At 48.3% G+C, this 23,208-nt stretch overlaps 1 protein-coding gene across 5 annotated transcripts in view; it reads right to left on the reverse strand.

Moving 5' to 3' along the window:
- The window catches only part of LOC100678183 (telomerase-binding protein EST1A), a 133,414-nt gene that overhangs the window by 13,358 nt on the left and 96,848 nt on the right, over positions 1–23,208 (reverse strand). For all 5 annotated transcript variants that reach the window (XM_031924106.2, XM_031924104.2, XM_031924105.2 and 2 more), the window contains 4 exons: positions 20,442–20,554; positions 14,734–14,837; positions 13,969–14,142; positions 13,286–13,498 (listed from right to left, as the gene is read on the reverse strand). In XM_031924106.2, the coding sequence (XP_031779966.1) occupies positions 13,286–13,498; positions 13,969–14,142; positions 14,734–14,837; positions 20,442–20,554 (604 nt within the window). The remainder of the gene's footprint in view (positions 1–13,285; positions 13,499–13,968; positions 14,143–14,733; positions 14,838–20,441; positions 20,555–23,208) is intronic.

The following is a 23,208-nucleotide window of genomic DNA, read 5'->3' on the forward strand; positions in this document are numbered from 1 at the left end:
GAGGTGAGCTGCAGTACGTACTGTACAGAGACGCAGCTGGATCGACGAAATTTATGATTATGCCGCCGAGGGTTTTTTATTGAATGATGAAGGTATGCCTCTCCCGAAACTCCCAATTTCCAATAATCAACGCAAAATTCCGTAATATATACGCGCCGTAAAACGTGATTAAAATTTAGGCTGCCGAGCTCGCATTAAACCCCGATTTTTAAACTCATCCTCTTATTATAACGCACGAAAAATACCGGCCGCTGGGCTCTCGCACGTACAAAATAACTTCGGCGTAATATACAATGATCGGCTTACTCATACCCTGAGGAAAAAAATGCTTTCGAATATCACGAAGTAAAAGATGTATCAGCCTTTTCAAGCCCAAGTATCAAAAGAGCCCGCGCGCATTTTTCTGCTCGCGTGCTGTGTGCGCGCTCGCGTATAATCCGGCTGATAGATGCGAGCTAATGCAATATAACCCTCGTGATGGAGCTGCATTATGCGAAATTAATTATTAAATCCTGTTTGGCCCGGCCGGTCCGCGAAAGGGAGAGAAAAAAAATGAAACCGACAAGTGCCGGAGAGTGGACGAAATGCGTCGGAGGACCGAAAGCTCCAGGGCTCTCAGGAATTTTATTATCGCATGTGCGTTCTTTATGGACGCATTCAATCCGGCGATGATATACAGTCCGCGTAATTCTGAGAAAGAATCGTCGATGAGTCGTGCTTTTATCAAAAATGTTCTGTGCCTCGTGACGCGACGTTGGAAATAATCGTAAACGCAAGTAATGTTGGGCAACGCTGTAATGACACTCGCAAATCAGATCAGGCCACTTTACTTCTGCGCGTCCTCGTAAAAGATATACGTACCAGCAGACACCCACGCGAAAAGCTTCGAGCCGCGCATCTTTCGTCGCACTGATTTAACGCTGATCTCGTGGCATAGTCTTAGACTGTCCTCGGGGAGCCGTAGTAACGTAAATTTTGTCGTCAGAGGGTCGCGAGGTCACGAGACCTTAAACGTGTCCTTTGTCTCGTTAGACTGATGAACGACGAAGTAAGCGAACTGTGCTTGCGGTTGTTTTAGTTTTTTTCGCATTCGGCTAAAGCGTGATGACGTCGATGTAGAAATGATTTTTCGTTCGCAAAACGTCTACCAAATAGAGGCGTCGACATCGAGCAGTCTTGAGATTAACGTTTTCATTTAGGCGCTATAAATAACTCGAGATAACATCATAACCCGCAGTAATAGATCATCTCTCCGCGTAAATCACGGCCTCGCAAAATTTATGCGATTCGGCCAAAAGAAACGAGAAAAAAATCGATCTCCGCGCGCACGCGTGTGCCAAATATAATAAGCATCGTCGGATTATCACGCTGATGGTTGCATTTAATAATCTCCATGACAAGTCAATTATTAGCGCGAAGCATACGCGAGATTAGAAAGGCCTCTCCTCTAAATCTCGGGAGTATAATTTCCACGTCACACGCTCGCCGAGCGCATAAACGAGACTATAGGCGCCCGTAGCGGTGGCTCCGCAACTCCCTCGCCCTAATAAGAAGGATCAAACTCTTGCGAGGCAGCAACAAAAACTCGAAATATGCAAAGAAAGCAAAGGAGAATACGAGCTGCGAGGAGGGAGAACGTCGTTCCTTCCTGGATTATACGCGAGAGAGAAAAGGAGTGTCGAGTGTGGAGGAAGGCTCTGGAAATTAATGGCGGTTCATCGAGGTAGTTCTGCTGCAGACTCGAGAAGACGCAAGGGAGAGCTTGTCGGAGAGAACACGGATATATCCTAGGAGAGAGAAGAGACGCGCGTGGCGCGCGAGAAAAAGCCGGAACCCAACGGAGAGCGGGCGACTACGAGGCAAACATTGACATTGTCACACACGAGTTTTCAGTCATCCTTCTCTCTCTCTTCTTCCTGTAGAGTTAGTTCGTTACTTACATCGGGTCCGGCTGCTGCATCCAATCATCCGAGGTGTGCGTTTACACGCAGTCGTCTTGAAGGAATAGGATGGCTCTCTTTGCTCTGTCGATGACTGAGCTAATAGAGAGAGAGAGAGAGAGAGAGAGAGAGCGAGAGAGAGAGAGAGAGAGAGAGAGAGAGAGAGAGAGAGAGTGAGGGGAGGAGGAAAAAGAGTCTCCCTGATTCGAGGCGATGCCGTGTATTTTCACTTATTGCGTCGCCGTCGAGGCGCAATCACCTTTCCAGCGATTGCTGGCATCGAGGTGATGGAGCTTAAAGTGTTGCAGCGTTGATGAGTCTAAAGCGTGTACTTTGATTTTTCTCTCGAGCATCGGATTGACCGGGGGAAGCTGCAGTTGTAAACTTGTACTCGATGATTACGTCTGATGGTTTCACACTCCACGCGAACGTGTGAGGCGTTCAATTACTCTGATTGGATGCTTGATCCTCTTTCGCTCTTTTTTCTCGGCGCGTTTCGCTGAGAAACAATGTATTAAGCAGGTTTCAGACGGGATCATAAATTCAAAGCTCGTTGTGCGAGGAGGGGCCGTTTATTACGGGAGACTGCAACGATTTACGATTTGACGTGAAGGGAGGATTATTAGCAGTACGCGCGTATTGAAATCAAGGGCATTCGAACGATGAAATTTCCTCCCGAAATCATAAACAACTTGGAATGTATGGAACACAATTCCAGTCTAAAAAGTATCAAGGTTTTACGACACAGTCAACAGCAAGCACGCCGACGAATCGACGAGAGAAAAAGCCTCGGTACACGCAGCCGGCTGCAAGCTCTCGAGCTTTCACAGCGTCGCAGGGAGCGAGCTCGAACAGAAGCGAGCGAGAAAGAGACGAAGCGAAGTGTCCAAAGCAGGAGTCTCGGCAAAGGGCGCCGCAATTTAGGCGGTGACGCGGCAGGATCTCGAGGGTCCTCTTATTGTGTACGTGTTTCGCGCAACTGACGCGGTCATTCTGGAGCCGCTTCCTCGGCTCTCCTCATCCCCCTGGAAGTGTGAAAGCAGCCACTCGTGCGCCTTCAAGAGTTAAAAGTCAACATCGACACGACGCTCCGCGCAAAGTAAAATATCCCCGGCGGGCCGCACTCCTTCGATCCTTCCTTCTCTCTGTACACCTTGTTTTTTCTTCCCAACACTTTCTTTGATGCAAACAATATTTGGGATTGCGGAGTTTGCGCTTCTCGTTTCCTTTGTTTTCCGCGTCGGCTGCACGCCGAAAATGTCCGGAGTTGATTTTACGCGCCCCTTCGTCCGAATTCTTATACCTACTTAAAGCATCGAATATCATCATATTAAAAAAAAAGATGAATTCAATATCATCTGTGATGATCATTACTAAGCTTCTCTATACTGTATTCAAGGATGCAAAAATCGCAACAAAGCCGCGAAGAAAAAACAACTATTATACTTTCAGCCCTAACAAGTGCTCATCGAGGTGAAGCGACAACAGGGGTAATATACTACAGCTGCCTTTGGAATAAGGAAGTCATATCCTTTATCTATGCTAGCGTGCTCCGTCATGGATAAAAAGGAGTAGACTGCGTCTGAGCGGTAATACACGCGGGGAGAGAAAGAGAGACGAGGGACAAGAGCTCGACACAGAGTACGTTGTGCATCCTCCCTTTACACTCGGTTGGCGTTGTGCGCGTGAAAACCGTAAAAGCGGATGAGCCGCCGACAGCGTCAGCGACACGAGCACATCATCGCGCGAGGGCAAACACATGCGCACATACACATACACGCACACACACATACACATATAGCCGAGGCTGCGCGTAGACGACACAATTCACGAGCTCTCCTCCCACGGGACAAGTGACGACGACGACTACGACGACTCTCTTAATGTCGTGGAAATTAAAGACGTCAGTGCAGCAGCAGCAGGTATAGATATAGGTATACACGCACGTATAGACGGAGGGAGAAATGCCGATCGTTAGTAGACAAGGAAAACAATGGGCGCAATGTCGGAGGTCGTCGTCGCGTGCGACTGCGTCGAGGAGCAAATCCACTCGCACAACCCCCGGAAAGGGAGAGCGAGCGAGCGAGAGAGAGAGAGAGAGAGAGAGAGAGAGAGAGAGAGAGAGAGAGAGAGAGAGAGAGAGAGAGATGCTCGATGCTCTCCGCGCGTTATCTGCTACGAGCAGACGCGCGCGGTACGTTGACTCGCGACCGAGGGGAACGCGCGCGCGGTGATAGAGACAGACAGTGCGCGCGCGCAATGTAATATCCTTTTCCCCATAAAACTTTGAAAGCGCGGGAGTATATTGCGGGTACTTACATGCGCCGCCACCAGCGCGCTGCAGCTTTTTGCGGGGGTAAAGTCAGCTGGCTTTTCGAGGGCTTTCGTTGGGGGCGTATGCGCACGCTTTTTCGAATCGCTTCTAACGAGATCTTTCCCTTGTTTTCTACGGCCGCATTGCGACTCTGGGTTTTATCAGCGAGATAAGAGACATTGTGCTTTTTCCGAGTCTTTGGACTGATAATTTTCTTTCGCTGCAGCGTGATCAATTTGTACGTATAAGGTAAAAAAGGTGTTTCGAGATGAGCCTCATTGTTCGCGCGCGCACGCGTGCGCGCATTTTCTCGCGCTTCCACGTGTATAACTGTATAAAGCAAATGACGCTGGGTAATAACAGAACGGAACTGAACGAAGAGCAGGACGCAGCATGAGAATGGCAGAGACGCGAACATCTCTCTCTCCCTCTAGTTCTAGCACGAACTATGGAAGTGAGATGCCTACGTGCAGCAGCGCGCAATGTTCATACGATTAGAGCTAACGAGACAGAGAGGAACATACCGAGAGATGATAAAATAGAACGAGAGAGGCAGGAGTAGGAAGAAAGAGTCTCGAGGTAGACAGTGAGAAAGAGGGGAACGACAAGTGCAAACAGAAAGAAGTGTGTCTATGTGTGTGTGTGCGGAGGGGAAAACGAGCTGTGTGCATGTGTGCACTCGGAGTGAGTCATTTATTTAACTAGGGAATAGTGCAGCGCGCGTTTTTGGAAAAGCGCTTCAATTTTTAAATTAAAAAAGACGGTGTACGCGTTCGCCGTAGCAGTTTCGTTCTGTTGGCAAAAAACAATTTGCATGAAATTTTCCACCAACCTCTTTTTTCCAGCTCTGCATATTATCTTATACGCGGAAACATTGGCTCGTATCTACGGAAAAATTCATTGGCACACACCTCCCCGCGCATACACGCTGATAAGAATTTCTGCCAAAATTAGTACACTCGACCCCCCGCGCGCTCGCGATGCAAATATATACACAAAATGCTTGGGTAGACTGGAAAGAACGGAAAGGAGATAGCAAACTGCGGTTATTGGTTATCTGCTGTCCTCAAGCCTGCGGCGCAACAATTTCGTTTGCATCCCCGCGACAGCGGCAGCACTTTGCATAATTCCACGATACACTCGGAGCTTAGCTCTCGCTGAAAGCTCTCTCTCTCTCTCTCTCTCTCTCTCTCTCTCTCTCTCTCTCTCTCTCTCTCTCCGACGAGTATCTCCGCGGCGACACTCGCTGCATGCACACGAGCAAGAGACTGTAAACTCGAGTCCGTTTATCGCGGCCAATTCGAAAAGTCGCTTTCCCGTACAAACACAAACTCGTTAATCCTTTTAGCGCACGGCGGCGCCTCGATTTGCGTTACTCCCGGACTAACGGGCTTGGCCACTGCGCGCCCGACGGGCTTTCAGTGCATCGGAATATCAAATTATATAAGCACGGCGAGCGTCGACCTCTATACGACAGAGCTTTCGTAACGCTCTTCATTATGCTTATCGGACTGAGAGCGGGGGTAAAGTTTGGGCTGGATTTTTCGTCGGATTACGACGACGATGCAACGACGGACTATTATATCGGATTTAATGACGACGCGTGACGCTCGTTTGTTTATGATACACTTTTAATCCCGCCTCCGAGTTATTCGCCTAATGCAATTTCGACAAATCAGCCCAGGCGGCACAGCGTCAAATTCATCAGCGAACTTGCTAATTAACCGAGGATGTTCGCGCGTCGGGAAAATAATTGAGACGTCCTAACTTCCAGCCGACGAAATTAGCCGGCATCCCCCGCAGAGTTGACAACAAAACGCATAATTCGGCCGACGTAACTCTGCCCCTTGTTAATAGCACGCTCCTAGCACGCGAGATCATAGAGACGCATACGCTCCTGCAACTACGTGTATCTCGGGAACCGCGCAAATACGGGCCCCGCGCATAATAAATCAGCGCCACCCCCGTAAATCAACCAGCCGGAGAGAGAGAGAGACGCTCGGCTATCGCTTATAACGATCCAATTTCAAAACGACGAATTCGCGCCCGTGTGCAGCCTCTCGTGGCGAATAATACGCCGGCTCTCTCGCATATGCATTTTACATGGGGAATTGCGCCATTTGCATTCCACGAGACAGGGGTGGAGGAGCCGATCGGACCGCGAGATCGCGTCCCCCGATAAATTATCCATTCCAAGAGCGAGAGAGGAGCAGTCGCTTGTTACGCGCGAAAAGCCTTTGCTTACTGTGCTGCTGCGCTCTCGCTTCGCGCTTTTTGTTTACTCGCTCGACCGATAAATTGAACCCCCATTATATGCAATATAGCCTCCCCCCGCTCTGCTCTTCGTACCCCCCGAGCGCCGTCTTATTGGCGCTGTTCATCTTCCCCGCGGCCGATACCGCACTCTGCTCTGTGCGTATAATGCGATTAATACGTTAATGGAAATCGTTATACACGTTTTACCGAAGCTCTGTTTATGGAGGCATAAATAGACGCCGAGGTATACGCATAATGTCGTTCGGATTGAATTTTAAATGCCTTTTTGACACGCTCAAAGGTGCGTTGCTCTTATTGGCCGAATTTTCGGGAGAAAAAATTGAGGATGAAATTGGCTCTTTGCGGCGACTGACAGTGTATAACTAATTTGTCCAAGAGACAACCGAAACGAGTGCCATCGCGCGATTTTGACGAAGGTAGGATGATCGCATAAAGAGAAGTAATTACTCGAAATCTTCTGAAGAGTTCAGGAGGGAGAGAGAGAGTAACGTATAATTAAAGAGCAGCGTTTCTGTTTCCTGGAAATTCTTACATCTCGCTCTCTCTCTCTCTCTCTCTCTCTCTCTCTCTCTCTCTCTCTCTCTCTCTCTCTCGTATGCACTAGCCCCGTCGTTTCCGTTTGTAAGCATTCAGCAGGCAATTATTTCGTACAAAGGAGACAAAAACCCAGGGAGACGTAGAATCGCATTATGCTCGCTGCAGAGGCGCGCTGTGGCGCAGGACGTGTCAGGAGCATCTCCGAGGCTGGACACCCACACAGGAGAAGGCAGTGGCGTATCAACCAGAGGCGATGCCAACGGAAGATAATTAGTTTAGAGTAATTAGCTTTTCTCCAACTTCCGCGGACTCCCTTGTGTTTTTCGACCTCATTTCTACTTTGCGCGAGCTTTTCTTCTGGCCTGGAGTGTGTGCTAATCCCTCCAAGGCACTCTGCAATCGTTGATGAATTTGAAAAACCAGATTCAACATCCAACACGCGTAAGTACCGATGAGAAGAATACAGCTTCAGCGCAGCGAATAACAGTTTACTCTCATCGAGTGCGTTCATAAATTTCCATGCCGTTAGAAGCACTTTGCGGCAGCGGCAAAAATCGCCGAATGTCAATAACAGGTGTGCGCGCGCGGCTCGGAAATTTCCTTTTCTATTCTATTTGCGCAGCGCGGGCTGAAAGGAGGGAAACATGTCGGGAAAAAGGAACGCCGGGCTAACTCCGGAGTCGTTTTCTAATAAAATTTTTCAAAAGCATCTACGGCTAATGATAGCGTCGGTAAAGCACGAGTACGGTAATTTAATAAATAACTATGATTCGAAGGAGGCCGTAATAAGCGCGCGAGCGCATTATACCCCATGACAACAACAGCAACAACACGGAGACGTGACGAGACACAGCGTCGAAATTTTTCGCTGTGTGCATGTGTGTTCCAGTCGGGGAGTCGCTCGTCGATCGTAAATCGCGGAGAATAATGGCAATGTCACGTGTGTGTACGTACGTATACGTATGTATATACAAACAGAGACGGATATAGAGAGAGAATTTCGAACGTCGTAGTCGGAGCTGCTCACATGGCTCGTCTATAATAATTATGTCCTTACGGATTTTCTTTGTTTTGTTTTATCGCCGCTGCGGCGCGCGCCGGGAGACAATTACGTATCGACCGTTGGGGCACATTTTGTGGGAAAACCAAATACAATGCGAGATTATTGCTGAATATGAGCGCAGCAAGAGAGAGAGAGAGAGAGAGAGAGAGAGAGAGAGAGAGAGAGAGCCGAGTGGATTCTTACAGTTATGCGGATATTTTCATTAGTTCGTGCGCTGGGATAAGGAAGCATTTTCTTAACTATTTATTCCCAACGATCTCAAGTACTGTGTACTTATAGAGAACCGAGTTATTTATTAATCTTTCAGGTACCTATCGGTATGGCTGGAGCATAATATTCAGAAAACAGTGCGGCCGGCGTTTATACTTTTTTTTACTCAGGCGTACAAGAACGATGACGAGCGTTCACACGTCGTCATCATATTACCGTAATCTCTGTGTTCTGAACGAGTTAGGTACTTGCTCCTCTAACTGGAAAATTCGTCACGATTATTTCACGTCAATAGATCGATTTAGGCATTAAATCTTTGAACTACTTTTTGCCGCACCGTTATAAAGCGCTGGAAAAAGCTAATGAACGTATTTACGCTGCATTACAAAGCGAACCGGCTAACTTTCCGGCGTATTATATCAGCGAAACTCGAATGACTCCGCAGAAACCTGTTAATTCTATATCCGTAAATTGTCAACGACGACAAAAAAAATAGCGGAAAAAGGAATTATAATATCAATAAAATTACACAAGGTTAAGTCGCGGATTCGTGAATGAAAGAATATTATGTATGCATAAATCATTACATGAATAATTCATCGCTACGCATAATTGATCGGTCAAGACTTGACAAATTCATTATCGATATGAAACATTTCCAATTACACAGCGTCGCTCGCTTGACGATTTAAACAGGCATAATAACTACCGTTTCGGCTACCTTATAATTGGACATCAGATAAGCGCCCCGAAGTATCATACTCACGCGAGCAATACATCACGTCGCGCTCGTAATCCCCAAAAGCGCTCATCGCGCAAGGAATCTAGCAGCTGCAGCAGCGGGAGTACACACGGCCCGCCGCCGAATCTCTTAAAATTCAACAAATGCAGGGCTACTCTCCCGGCGATTAAAGTCGAGAGCCAACAGCCGATAACGATCTCTCTCCTCGGCTCCGGACTAATGCGCCACGCACACACACGCTCGCGGCATTTTTCTCTCGCCCACAATTGGCCCGATGTAGGCTTACGGTAACCAGCGGCGGCGGCAGCGGCACACATGCATGGCTAAACGTGCGAATTTTCGAGCAAACTTTCCGCGACGTACACCCCGGCGATTAATCGCGAAAAAAGGAGGGGCGCGACCGGCAGCAGCAGCAGCAGCGGCGGCGAAAGATCACTCAGTCCGATTCGTCGTCGTTTGCACACACGCCTGCTGGCCGCGAGCTGCGCTTATCGTCATACGTATGCGCGAGCTCGCGAAACTGGTTCTTCCTGGTATCGTAGAGCCGTATAGCGTGCGCGCGCGGCTATCCCGAAATGGGCCAGTCAACTGAACTTTGCGCGAGGTGTCGCACCGCCGACGGCTCAATCTGTTTCGTGGCTTTGTTTTTCTTTCCTTGACCTCCATTCGCTCTACACGGCCGGCAGTAGCAGTCGGCTTGATTTATGTTCACGCGATGTAACCGCGCGCGCTTTGTATCGATCGCCTAATCAATTGCCACCTGCGGTTTGCCTCTGAATTCCGCGTCGTTCTTTTTCCTTCTCGCACCGCGCGTAGTAAGAGGAATCGGGAAAAATGCGATTTTATACATCTGCCAACTCGTAAAAGCGGCAATAAAACGTCTCCGGAAACAGCGCAAATGCAATAAAAAAGCAAGAGCCGCACGGGCGGTTCGCTTACAGTGAAAAACGAGACGCGATATATTTATCTATCGGCCGCGCGTGTCGTTCGCGCGAACAAAGCGACTCTTCCCTCGCTCGTCCGCGCGCGGATGTGTGCTATACTTATACATATAAACCAAGGGACTTTATTCCTCGCTGCGAAGCTGGGAGGAGAAAAGGCGCGAGGGTGGACCCCGAGAGGAAGGAACGACTTCTCCGAAACGCATTTCACGATAACGAGACGCGATAAGAGAAAAGGACTCGCGATAGTTATGCGGAGGTTATTATACCGCTCACGACGCGCCGGCACTGCGCGCGAATTTATCGCGTCGAACCGGAGGATGACTCCGGAGGAAGAGCAGCCGCGAGATGGAGGGTATAAAAAAGGGAGAGGGGATCAGCTCTCGTCGCTTCCATGAAATTTTCTGCGCGCCTCGCGGAACCGTGTCGTGAGTTATTATATTCCTGGGTATAAATTCTAGCGGGCTGTGCTTTTGGAAAGTCATTAGCGAAGGCTGAAATTGAAAATTTATAAGCGCGGCGATGCGCCGGAAATTCTCATGCACGCAGGCGATATGCATCTTCTTTTCGGCGTTTATGCCGTGGTATAGAGAGCTTGACTTGCTCTTTCGTATTATCCCTAATGAAGGCTCGCTCGCCTCGAGCGTAACGTTTTGGCTGCTTACGTGAGGTAACAGCGGATCATCGTTATTATTAGAGCTGCGTTGAATCTATAATATGCGCAAGGGTTCGTTATAAATTTGTTATGAATATTAAAGTGGCTCAGTTTGGAGAAGAAGCTTTGTAAACGAAGGAAACCGCGCGTCACGTAAATTAGTCCAGGGAAAAAAGAACGCGTCTTTTATAAAGTTGTTTTGATTCGGATTTAAGTATCATAACACGCGCAATTAATGAGGGTTCGCGGTATGTTTGACCACTCAAACGTCATTAAATAGACCAGGAACTATTAATACAATATCTCGAGCTGAAGAATTCGCGCGTCACAATATTAGCCGAACGCCGCAACTATATAAGAAAAGGTTTTCCGGGCGATCGGTATCTCGATAAATCAATTTCTCTCTCCCTTAAATACATACTTGATTGCTCGTAAATCTCGGCTCGCGGTTCGAGAGGTGGTGACTCTCTCTGCCTTTATACTTCTATCCTATTCTCTCTCTCTCTCTCTCTCTCTCTCTCTCTCTCTCTCTCTCTCTCTCTCTCTCGCTCTCGCTCTTTCTATCTCGCCAACTCGGCGGGCCAAGCGCGCGCGGCAACAATAAATAATTACGACGTGCAGGTCGTCGCGCGCGGCACGAGCTCGCCTCCTTCGCTCGTTTTCGTCGATACAAAAAAGCAGAAAGAAACAATAAGACGAAGGAAGAGAGAAAGAGAAGAGAAAAACGCGATAGAGGCTCAAGCTCGGAACGTGTAATATAGAGAAGAAGAGACGAGGAGATGAAGATAGAGAAAGGGCGGCGAAGACGAGCCCGAGAGATAAAGACGAAGAGGACGGCTCCGCAGCGGAGTTAAAGGGGCCCGCGGTATAACCTCTTGATTTAGTTGGGGTCCCTCTCTGGTTCCGTGTACCTGTGTGTGTGTAGCCGAGATCGTCCGTCGCTGCACGTCGGCTTTGTCAATTTCGATTTCGGCGAGAGAGCCGGTCCGCCGCCGCGCGCCAAGTGCATTATACGTGTGCGAACACGCTGCAGCATTACAACGCTTAAATAATTGCACGGGGGTGGCGAGGAATTTTTCAATTAAGTTAAATCATATTGAATTAAACTGCTGCCGCGCGGCGCGTATATAAATTTCCTTTACGACTCTGCGAATACCCTCGGACAGCGGCCGACAATTTACAATCGATGAATCCTCGTCATTTTTATTAATTAACGCGAACAAAGAATAAAAATCGCGTACACGGGCGCTTATGCGGGAAACGATTAAATTGAAATATATCGCGAGTGCGACGAGGTGAAGAAACAGTAAGGGAATAAGGACGACGCGCGGCGGGGGGAAACAAGAGCAAGTTGCGGGAGTAGCTATCGCATCTGCGAATCGCTGAAGCGCGCGATACGTGCGCGTGACATCTCTATTTATCGAAGGCGCGTTGCGGTCTGCTGGGTCCCGTGCGAGCGCGCCAGGCTTAGATCGGCATCACGCCTGTGAGGGTGGACTGAGAGACGGCTCTTTCATGGATTTTCGCACTTTTTCAGAGGATCCTCCCTCGTAACTGCGCGTGCGGATATTATATTTGAAATGGTAATTCGACGGCTGCTGCTTATCGACTTTCGTGCAGCGGAAAATTTAACGGAGGTCGCCGACTTTTGGGTTGACTTGTATATGCTTACTTTTAGGAGTAGACAATTTTTTAAGTTTGAATACGGTAACGAGTAACCTTCGTTGGAATAGAAGCACCTGATTCTATGAAAACATATTAAATCGGCGTAAACATGATGGCGAGAGTAAAAACGCACTCAGCGCGTTAAATCTCAAAGCGTTTTAAAAATCTGGCGTCGCGCGCGAGGGTCAAAGGAAGTAGCGCATCGCAAATCCATCCATTTCCCGGAGCCGGATAGCGTCAATAGTAGTCAGATATTCCGCGCACCCGGGCTCTTTTCCCGGCAAAAAAAGCTCGCCGCCGGGACCCGGCAAAAACGTTCCCGGCCAAATCCGAGCTTACAACCCGGGACAAAGCGCGATGCGGCGGACAGGCGTACACCTACATATAGGTAGCGGAGAGAAGACCACCGCGCGCGATATCTGCCACGAAATATCCGCCCGCAGTGTGCGCGCAGGGGTGGCGCGCACTCGCGTAACTTCATTCGGGCCGTCCATTCGGCCGAAGCCGACTGTCCGTTATCTGGCTTTTTATTCGCCGCCACAGGCTCTCTTTATTTATCGCCCGAGCCGGGAAAGGGTTCGCTCTCTCTCCCAGCGAGCGCAGGGGAATGCGGAGCCCGTGTCCGCGCTGAATGCGTGGGCGAAATTAAAGGGAGCCGCGATAGTCCTGCGACGATGCGGGAATTTTCTTTCGGAGCAAGCGCAGCGCCGCGTTTTATGTTATGAATTATTGCACACGGCCGTACGATAAAAACGGCTGTGCGAGCTTTCAATTACGAGGCTAAAATACACGCGGTATGATACACTCTCGCAATGCGAGCGAGCGAGGAAGCTAATCCATCACATTGATATTCATTGAATAATATGTAAAGTGCGTTACGAGCTGAACTATTACAGCTCGCGCACATGTGTGTATATACGTATAGGACATAGTTGTCTCACCTGTACTCGTTGCCGATGTCGATCCTGTTTCCTCTGTCGTTTTTCCAGCTCCTCCTTTCGCTCGATGAGCGATCTGATTTCGCCGGCGGGAGCTGTCGTCGAGGACGTCACGCTGTCGTATCCAGTATCTCCGATGGATAACCTGGGCGAGGTTAGCGATGACTCATCGTTCTCGTCCTCGCTGTAGCTCTCGACCATCAGCTCCGAGTCGCTCTGCGGGCAAATTTTTTCATTCGATCATGATCGCACACAGACAAATCGACGTATGATGATGAGAAACGTAAACAAGAAAGCCGATATCGCGGCGATAATCACCCCGCGCGCGCTCTCGAAATCGAGAAGAGAATGAGAGTTTATAGGTCTCGGCTCCGAAAGCCAGAGCCCGCGGTGACTCGAGAAGGTTCGCACAAAATTACAACGACGGCGACTTATTCCGCTGCTGCATATAGCTCTTTCTCTCAACTTAACCAGCGGCGACAGGCGCATTGTGTTGCAAGTGCACAATGGGAGAATTTACGAGGCGTTCGCTATAATCATCGGCTCGCGCCAAGAGGCGGATGATTAAGCGGTGGTCCGGCCCTTATCTTCTCCCTCTCGAGAGAAATTCCGGGGGGTTGAATCCGCGCGCGCGCTCATACGTGTGTGCGAGAATGCGCGTATGTATATATATATATATAACGTACCTGTTCGGGCGGTGAGCCGGGCGAGCTGGTACTCGAGGCCTCGACCACGGAGACGTACTCGCTGACTCCGGTCTCGCTCTTCTGCAGCTTCAGCACGGGCGTCTCCAGGCCGCAGAGGAACACTTGACCGAAGAAGAGGATCTTGTATATCCTCAGGCAGACCTGAACCACTTCCTGTGCGAGAGATGAAAGAAAAACGAGGATTACTACCCTTTCTTTGTTATCTCGGCATATACACTGGCTTCTATTATACGATTCGTCCGCAGCATCTACGTGATTTCTTTATGCGGTATTACGTTCTGCTCGAACATACGAATTTCAGCTCTCGCGTGATGTAAATCAATCGAGCGCGCGTTTCCCAGAAATAAAAGGAGCGTTGATTACACACGTGCATTCGAATGTTAAATTAAATAGAATCTTCTCGATCGCTGCTTCGCCGGAAAATAAACAATATGAGCGAGCAAAGAAGCGAGAGCTTTCATTATACGGAAAATCATTTGGTGTAATTGCATTATTGCTAATCCCTCAAAATATACAATATTAAAACTATATATCCTAATACGTAATAACACTTAAAAGCCGTGCCGGAGCCGTGTGTTTATGCCGCCCTCGGTCGGTTATTAAGCTCCGCATTACACGTCCGCAGATATACCCAACGAGTATGAGCCAGTTATATCCGAGGCAAGGGGCAAAAATGCGGCGGCGGCGGCGGAGGTGGTAGCTATGTATATACATGAGATAGCACCAAGAGCAAAACCCACTCACCATGTCTTCCTTCTTCTCGGCAAAGAACGGATCCTGCGGATTCGACATGAGTGGCGTGAATCCGGAGTGTGTCGTGTCCTCCGGCAGTTTCACCAGCTTTACCTCTGCAAGAAAAACACATGCAATGAAAAAATATATCTCGGGAGGAAGACGTGCTTTAAGGAGCTATCAGGATAAAAAATCGGGCTGAGGTAATAATTAAGTCGATGGGCTATTAATCGAGAGCGATCTGGACGTTTGTACTTTTCGTTTTTTAATATTATTTATTAACTCGTCGAGCGACGACCTTTCGACGATATTCAGTGATCGAACGTTGTTAATAGTTTGTGTACGTCTGTAATTAAACGCACATACATACAAAGAATCGTTTCATCCCGAACGATTCATCAAATTGCAGGTATCCCGTCGGAGTGACACGCGATAACCGTTAAAAATCCCGCGGGTGGTCTGCAATTTCGAGAGAGAATACGCCTCCCTCTATATTTACACATCGAGCGCATTTAAAAAGTCGTACATTATGCACATTACGCGCAAGACAAACAAAGATCAAAGAATGTCGTAATTCTTCAACTGCCAGCGTCGTGACATTCCCATAAGAAGACGAAGATGAAGTCCCGCGCAAAGTGAGCGAGAGAGAAAAGAAAAGGGAAGAAGACTGAAGACGCCCTTGTTCCTCCTGCACTCACCCTTCCTTCCTAAAATTGCAGCCGCGGATCAGCATCTCTCTCTCTCTCTCTCTCTCTCTCTCTCTCTCTCTCTCTCTCTCTCTCTCTCTCTCTCTCTCTCTCTCTCTCGCGCGCGCGCGCTCCTTCAATGTGACGCGTATGACAGGGACAGGCTGTTATCATGCAAATGTAGTCGTCGTCGTCGTCTCGCGCCGCTATAGACTGCACTACTGGGTGTGGCGAGGCGTTCCAGGTTAATTCAGCGAATCCTCGATTCGCCGCGTCTCTACTTCGAGGTGACATGTAGCCAGCGGCAGGCGCAAAGCTCCCTCTTCTTTCTCTGCCTCGACAACCTGATACCCTCGACGAGCTTTGTCAGATTCGCGCTTTTGTTCGGCGATACAACGACCGGCGCCTCTAAGAATATTGCTCCCAGTGAATCCGGTCGAGTTTGAAGGGGCGGCTTGTCGCGCGAGTCAAACGGATCGGCCCTTTACTTTGGAGTTTGCGAGTTTCGCGATTCCGAGGAGCTGGGGTTATCAAAAGATTTATTTCAGGGTAGGTGTCAATCTGTTGGATGATCGCCGCCGATTAAAATTCAATACCGCGCGACGTTTTATAGAAAATTATGCAAATCCTCGTAATTTCATTGAGACACCCGTGCGAGCATCGGTAACACTTTGCATCTCTCTTGTCGTCTATCAATCCTTCTTTTGCTCGTGTCCGCAGAGCTGTAGCCCAGGGATATGAGATTTTTTGCCCGGATCCCGGCTTCGCCACTTTCGCGCCGGGAGTTACGATCGTGTGCAGAGTCTTTAACATCACATGTGTGTTGACATGATTCGAGCGGGAGATTAAATCAGGCCTCGACCGTCTTCCTGAATACTTACTTACAAGCATAAAAGGATTCGTCCCTGTGGGGTGCCGAGCGCGCGTCGATTTCGCGTTCGCACGTACACTTTTAATTTGCTCTCCAAACCAACTGATAGAATTTATAATGCAATTAAAATTGTGTCAGAGATAAGCCGCGTTATGTGGACTTCTTTTGCACACACGCACCTACGTGTTGGTAATTTTTCAAACGTCTTGATGATGTTACCGGGCTGGTATAGATATGTCGATGGAAGGCGTCACATCATTATTACCGCGTCGAGAGATTATTTATTCATGAAACACTGATTGATACGCCATAATTCTCCCGAATAGCTCGACGTTTCAACGGAAGGTATGCAGTGTATTTTTGCTCTCTTTGCAAACGAAAGTGTACGTTTGATAAAATTCAATAGAGCACGATTTCTCGGATCGCCTTTAATTTGTTAGCGTGTAACACGAGACTAAACGAATTAGCGAAGAGAGTATACGAAGCAGCCGAAGACGAAAAAAAGGCGCAGACCCGATGACGAATGCTCTATATTTTTCAGCGCGCGAGCTTTTAATGAGTGAAGCAATCAATACACGTACAGATGGTAATCGGTCATTGCTAACGTAATAACAACCCAATAAAATCGCGGCGGCTCGGCGGCAAAAATCCGTTCAAATCAGTTATCACGGGTGGAAAAAAAATCGATCGGCAATGAGAGAGGAGCGAGGGAAAAAAATCTGGACGACTCATCGTCATATTTCCATCGCGTGGTTGTGTAGCAGGAAATCAACGAAAGCGTTATAACGTTCCTGTTGGCTTCGCAACATCAAGTGCTCGATCGTAGAATCGTGAAGGAATCGAATCGATGATCCTCCATCCGAATCGACCATTGTCTCTCTTTCTCTTCTCGTCCCGGAGTGTATACATATGAATCGCGCGCGCACGCTGCCGACGAGTCGACCCGACGAAATTGAAATTACGGTAAACCCGAGGAGCTGGGGCAAGCAGCTACTCCTCGGTTGAAACGTCATCGTCACTCAGCGCATTGCGCAGACCGATGGGATTTTTATGCGCTCGAGAGAGGACCGTTTGAACTTTAGGCCCACATTGTTCAATTGTTCTTTGTAACGTAATTAATTACAGCGGAGTTCGCAGTGCCGTCAGCGTCACCGATGACTCGCCGAATTTTTTCCGTACGAACGTTTTGCCGGTGCGTTGCTGAAAAAAATTGGCAATTAATCGCGTTCATGACCGCAAACTGTATACGATATTCAACGATGCAATCGGCTGCAAAAATCAAATTAAAACGCGTTCGCCGAAAATCACCTACTCCGTTTTCGTTCAGCAACGCTTATTCGCGAACGTTCTCATGACGCCTGCGATCCGAGGTTAGTGTACCAATGGGCAAGGACGCGGTCGTGGAAAAAGTGGAGCACTCGTTTCCTCAGAAGCGCGCGCGATTCGAATCCGCTTCGCGATATTTGCCCGGTCGCGGACACCGTTGTCTTTTCTTGGCTGGCATTTCTATGACTACAGCGCAGAACGCGCGAATCCGGGCACGCAATTCCAATAAAAACGCTTTTACAGCCGCTTTTATTTCATACGAATCAATGTTATAGAATGCGAATGCGGCCGGTTAACTTGATTGAATGGAGGCGGTTTTTCCTCGTGGGACTCGTTGATTTACGCGCGCGTCCCCGACTCGAAACGTTATTGATTTCGAACGCATGCTCGCAAACGGTACTATTTTTTGAATCAAACTGAAATAAAATTTTGATTTCGTCGCTCCACGAACGAACGAAGGGCAAATCGTAGCAATCAAGAAAAAAGTCCATCTTCGATTGCCGTTAAGCTCTGCTCGGCGAACAAGCGCGATTATTCATGCGTGCGAGGCTTGCGCGCGGAACAGTCGCGCAGCTGCTGTCGCGCGCATCAGACGGCGAAACAATCGAAGAAGAAGCGGCAGCAGCGGCGACGACGTCGGCAGTTCGATTCTCTCTCGCTCTCTGCCCGCAAACGAGATAAAAATCGTCGCGAGAGTTGCGAACAACCGTTTGCGCGCGACGAAGTTACGACGTCGTTACGCGCGCTTTATGCTGATGAAAAAGACAGTTGAAACGGCGCGTGTCCTAATGGAACGGCGGCTCGGAGAGGAATTCGGCTCCCTCTCTCGCGATTTACCATGTACGGGCGCATAGACAAAACGCCAGGGCGCGACGCGATGCACCGTTAGCCCACTGCTGCAGCTAGCAAAACCGCGGGCAACGCTGTATACGAGCCCGCGGCTGAGTTATAAGAGGAGACGGTGCAATAGCCGCGCGGGAATATGGAAATTTCGCCTGACGGATGCGTCTCGCTGCGCAAGAGTATTTACACGGAAGGCGCCGCCGGATTAGGCGAAAATTATTGATAAGGCTTCTTCGCTCTCGGCACGCTCGCGGAGCCTGTTGCTGCAGCAGCAGCGGTAGCGACGACTGCGTAAATCATCCGGTCTTTCTCGCGGTTTTCGATGCTTGTTTTTAGATGACGCCGTGTGAGCCCGAGCGAGCATTACCGCGGGATGCTTGGGAACGGTAAAGCCGTTTTTTTTCTCGTTGCGGACGCGAGTTTGCTCTGGCAATTATGGCGTTTTTTTTTGTCCGCTGAATTCGTGATCGATGAGCCGGCGTTGGGTGTACTGCAATATAGCGGCGATGTTTAAGAAATGTGATTTTTAATTGTAGTATAGAGCGTGTTGGGTGGAATATTTGAATAATTTATGCCCGATTTTAGGAATTGTACCGCTATTGTGTGTAGAACACGCCGCGTGCGTGTGGGAGAGAGGATCTCACGATCTTATAACTGTAGTCGTATGTTGCGAAAAATGACTCTAATTTACTCGTATAAAGTGTAAACGCGCACTTTATGGATCAATAATATTATGAAATACATCGCTCGTAAACATCAGTAATTCCGGGTGCGTTAATGTTGTGTAATAAAGCTTTATTTCCTGGATTATTTCAGGCGTGAATTTGATTAATCGTAAACAAGAAAAAAAGTCTATGCTTTTCCTCGAGCTGTTTGCGTGAGCCTTATAACACTACAACAAAATGTCAGGATCGCAAACGAGCTGAAGTTTTATCAACGTCTTGCAGAAAAAGACTAAACAAACCGATCGGAAAGAAGTCACCATTAAATACCCATTCGTCGACAACGTGTCACCTCCTTCCAAAGCGTCCCTTGATTGCCAGTCTGTTTATACCATTCGTTCGGGCCATCCGTACAAAGGTGCTAATAAACCCGCCCCAAGTCGACAAATAAGACGCTCGGAATGATTGATTATTTCGGTTCCGAACGATCGACGGGGTCTCGGCGATGCGACTCGCGCAGCAACAACCGTTGCCCTTTCGATTACAGTGATTAGCGCAATCCGGCGTGGAGCAGCGCGAAAGAGAGAGAGGGAAGCAGAAAAGGGAGAAAAGAGAGGAGAAAATAAAGGGTGGAATGCGACGTGCAAGAAAAAAGAAGCCCGGGACAAGAGGAGGAAGAACTGAGAGCGTCGAACACGTTGACGCGGAAAAAGGAAGGATGCGCGCGCGCTCGCGTCGTAGTCGCCGCCGCCGCAGCTGCTGCTGCATGGGAGGCAAAAATTCTGCTGTGTAGTAATCACGATGAAGCCAATAAAAATGATGTTTACAGCATACACCACGCGCTGGCTAAATGTTTTATAGTGTGTCTCGATGTAGGTGCAGTTGAGGCAATTTCATAAGCAAGACATTGCGGAAAAAGTGTCGAACAGGACTACTCTATTAGCCGCGGCGATAGATATGGTGTTCGCTTATTCAGTTATACATTATAATAATCCATACAGCTGACACCGATTACTCGGCGTCTGAATCAGCCCGTATGTAACTACTTGCGCGGAAACAATCCCTTGCTCGCAATATTCGTCAAACGGTGAATTTTTGCCAGACTTTCAAGGCTGCACGCAATCTCTGCTACACGAGCTGCTTCTCTTCCTAGATCCCGACATGATTACTAATCGTTCGATCTCTCATCGGCGAGCGTGTGATTACCAATCGACTGTTACTCCCCGCTCGTCTGTAGAGCGGCTGCGCCGGCTTTGATCGCGACCGAGCTCTCATAATTTATGGACGCATACGTTGCGCGTAATAGTTACATGCGCGCGCGGCTTCACTTACCGTTCGCACGTGCCTCGGCTTCCCTCGCCGGGATCAGCAGATTCCTCGAGTACTCCAATTTCTCCAGCAGATTCACCATCGTCGCCAGCCGATTCCAGGCGTCTCCCGGGGGCCTGCAACACGAAGCATACCAGATTAGTATCGCTCTTGAGAGCGCTGGGGCTGTGATATTTTTATAATTGCTATATGTGCGCAGGCTTCGAAGGAAGCTTGGGTTGGATTAATAAGAATTAAATGTTTCTGAGAAAGCTTGAAACGAATTGCGCTATTTATGAATGTTTTTTCGCGCGACGAGGACTATACTCCGAATTTACGCAGCATCATATCCCAGATACAAAGTAAACATTACCTAGAGCTTGAAAATTTATTCAGTTTGTGTGTCGCTCTCGACGTAAATCTCGGCATTCTTTCTCCGAACGTGTCGAAAATCGACGTAAACATCAACGATTATAATGTCTAATGCCGTTACTCTGTCTAGGAGCGACGATTACGCAGAAAGCGAGCGCGAGAAATTAGACGAAACTAAACATAATTCGCTTTCGTTAAGAGTATGTCAAGAGCTCTTTGACGGAAGATTACGCGACCGGTAATAAGTATTATATTCGGTGGAATAACCAGTCGGGGCGCGTATCCGTTTCTAGGCCAGTAGTCATACAGTCGCGCAGTCACTCTCCATCTCCGTCGACGGGTACAAAGGACGAAAAACCGTAAGGACCTGTTTGCTCGCGACGGCTCGCGGCTCGCGATGCGTTTCCATGCGCAGGACGGCCTCTGACCCAGAAGCGGCCGCAGGAATGTGCGGAGAGGACTCGAGGGTGAGCGCAAGGTGGTAGTCGCGTTACCGCCTCCCGCGATGTGACGCGTGTATGTGTGTGTGTGTGTGTGTGTGTGACCTCCTCGCTTACTTTCGCGCGTGAGTGAGCGGCTCTGATTCATCGGTCAATGGGACGACGACGGACAAGCGAGACGTGACGCCGAGCTGCGCGCAGGACTCGCTGCCGCTAACGGAACGCGACCGACCGATTTTTCGGAGGGAACGCGAATTCGCGGTTTCGCGTGAGATGGGAACTGTTCTTCTTTTTTTGGAAACTTTTTGATGGATTCGCTCGCACTCCTATATTGGGAGCGCGGAAGTTGTTTTTGCGCCTAGAAATGGGGGTACCACTTCGCGGGGTCAAGGATTCGGGTGTGTACGTTTTTCTAAAAGGCACGTGGAATTGTTCGTTTTTTTAGATTGCGTAATTCAGCTCGCGTACAGCAGTCGATAACGCGATGACTAATGAGCAAAGAAAGTAAACAAGTGTTGTAGAAGACTAGAGACGCGAGAGAATTAGTGCTCTTTATTGGTCAACATTTGCATTTGTTCAAACTGGTTTTATTTGTTTTATGAATGACGTGGCGAGACAGGTATTCAGTACAACGTTATTTCTATTGCTCGAGCGTGTCTAACGTAATACGCGAGTTTTTTTCGTTTGTCTACGCGAGAGTAAAGTTGTGTTGTTTGCAGAATTCATGATGTGTTTTAAAAAAAGACAATTCTTTTTCTATCGTATAAACACGAAGATCTGTACTATTTGGCTACAGTCTGGCTGCATCATGTCTGTTTCTACTTAAAAATATACTAATCGATGTATTCAATTCCCAACAATCTGTACCTCGAACCCTATTCCAGTATCCCACTCATAATCATTCTATTCGTCTTCCGATATTGGCTGTTCGTTTTACCTGCATATGTTAGAATTCCTAACTTCAAGAAGTTAAAATTGAGAAAATATGAAGCTAAGCGCATCTAAAGTCCCCATATTTGAATAAATCTAGAGCGATATTTCTACCACAGCCATATCCGCGGTCATCGCATACGAAACAGTCGCAGCATCAGCGATCCAGACGGAGATGGATTTTCATTGGCTCGACTGCATAACAAGTCGCGCAACTCGATGTGCAATTAACTGTTGACCTTTTACGAGTGGTGTGTATAGCTATGCAGCCTGCAGCGAGCAACGTTAGTCGATGCAACTGCATGCCACAGAGACACTGCGCGAGCTTCTGCATCGCCGGAAGCCTAAGGCTGCGGAGAGAGAGAAAGAGAGAGAGAGAGAGAGAGAGAGAGAGAGAGAGAGAGAGACGCGCGAGCGCGCGTTACTTTTGCCAGGGCACATCATGACGGAAGTTGTTAACCGATCTCGCATGCATAACTTTCTTCTTCGGGAGCGAGCATGTGCGGCGGCAGCTCCTCTTTTGCATGCATGAGAGATTTGATTTTCCTCGTCGTATACATACGGCCGAGCTTCGCTAACCTGTCGGGCTCTATTGATTTTCTTTAACCTCTTTTTTTAACCCACGGCGATTTTACGCGCATGCTTCGGAATTGTTATCTCGCGCGCTAACCTTTTTCGCCCTTCTTATAATGCGACACGAAATTCGCGACAACTTTTTCCATTCTTTTCCATGAGTAAAATAATCATCACACTGTAAACTGTTTTGTCTTCCAGATGATGAGGTCAATTTAAACAAGAGACGCGAACTTTGCCAATTAAAACTTTGTATATACGAAGAGAATTTAATCTACTCTAAGAATGGGGCTCAATATTAGCGAAGTTTGTAAGATGCTGTTTCGTAAATAAGTTTGCGCGCTGGCTTAATTAAAAAACAAAATCTGATGGAGGTTCGAAGAAATTTCGCAATAACGATCGCATAATTTTGCAAAATATATTACTACACGTGTCAGCGAAACGCGCTATCGGACGTCCGTGGCAATTAAACGCGC

The sequence above is a fragment of the Nasonia vitripennis genome, chromosome 2 (assembly GCF_009193385.2).
Source record: "Nasonia vitripennis strain AsymCx chromosome 2, Nvit_psr_1.1, whole genome shotgun sequence".
Classification (NCBI taxonomy): domain Eukaryota; kingdom Metazoa; phylum Arthropoda; class Insecta; order Hymenoptera; family Pteromalidae; genus Nasonia; species Nasonia vitripennis.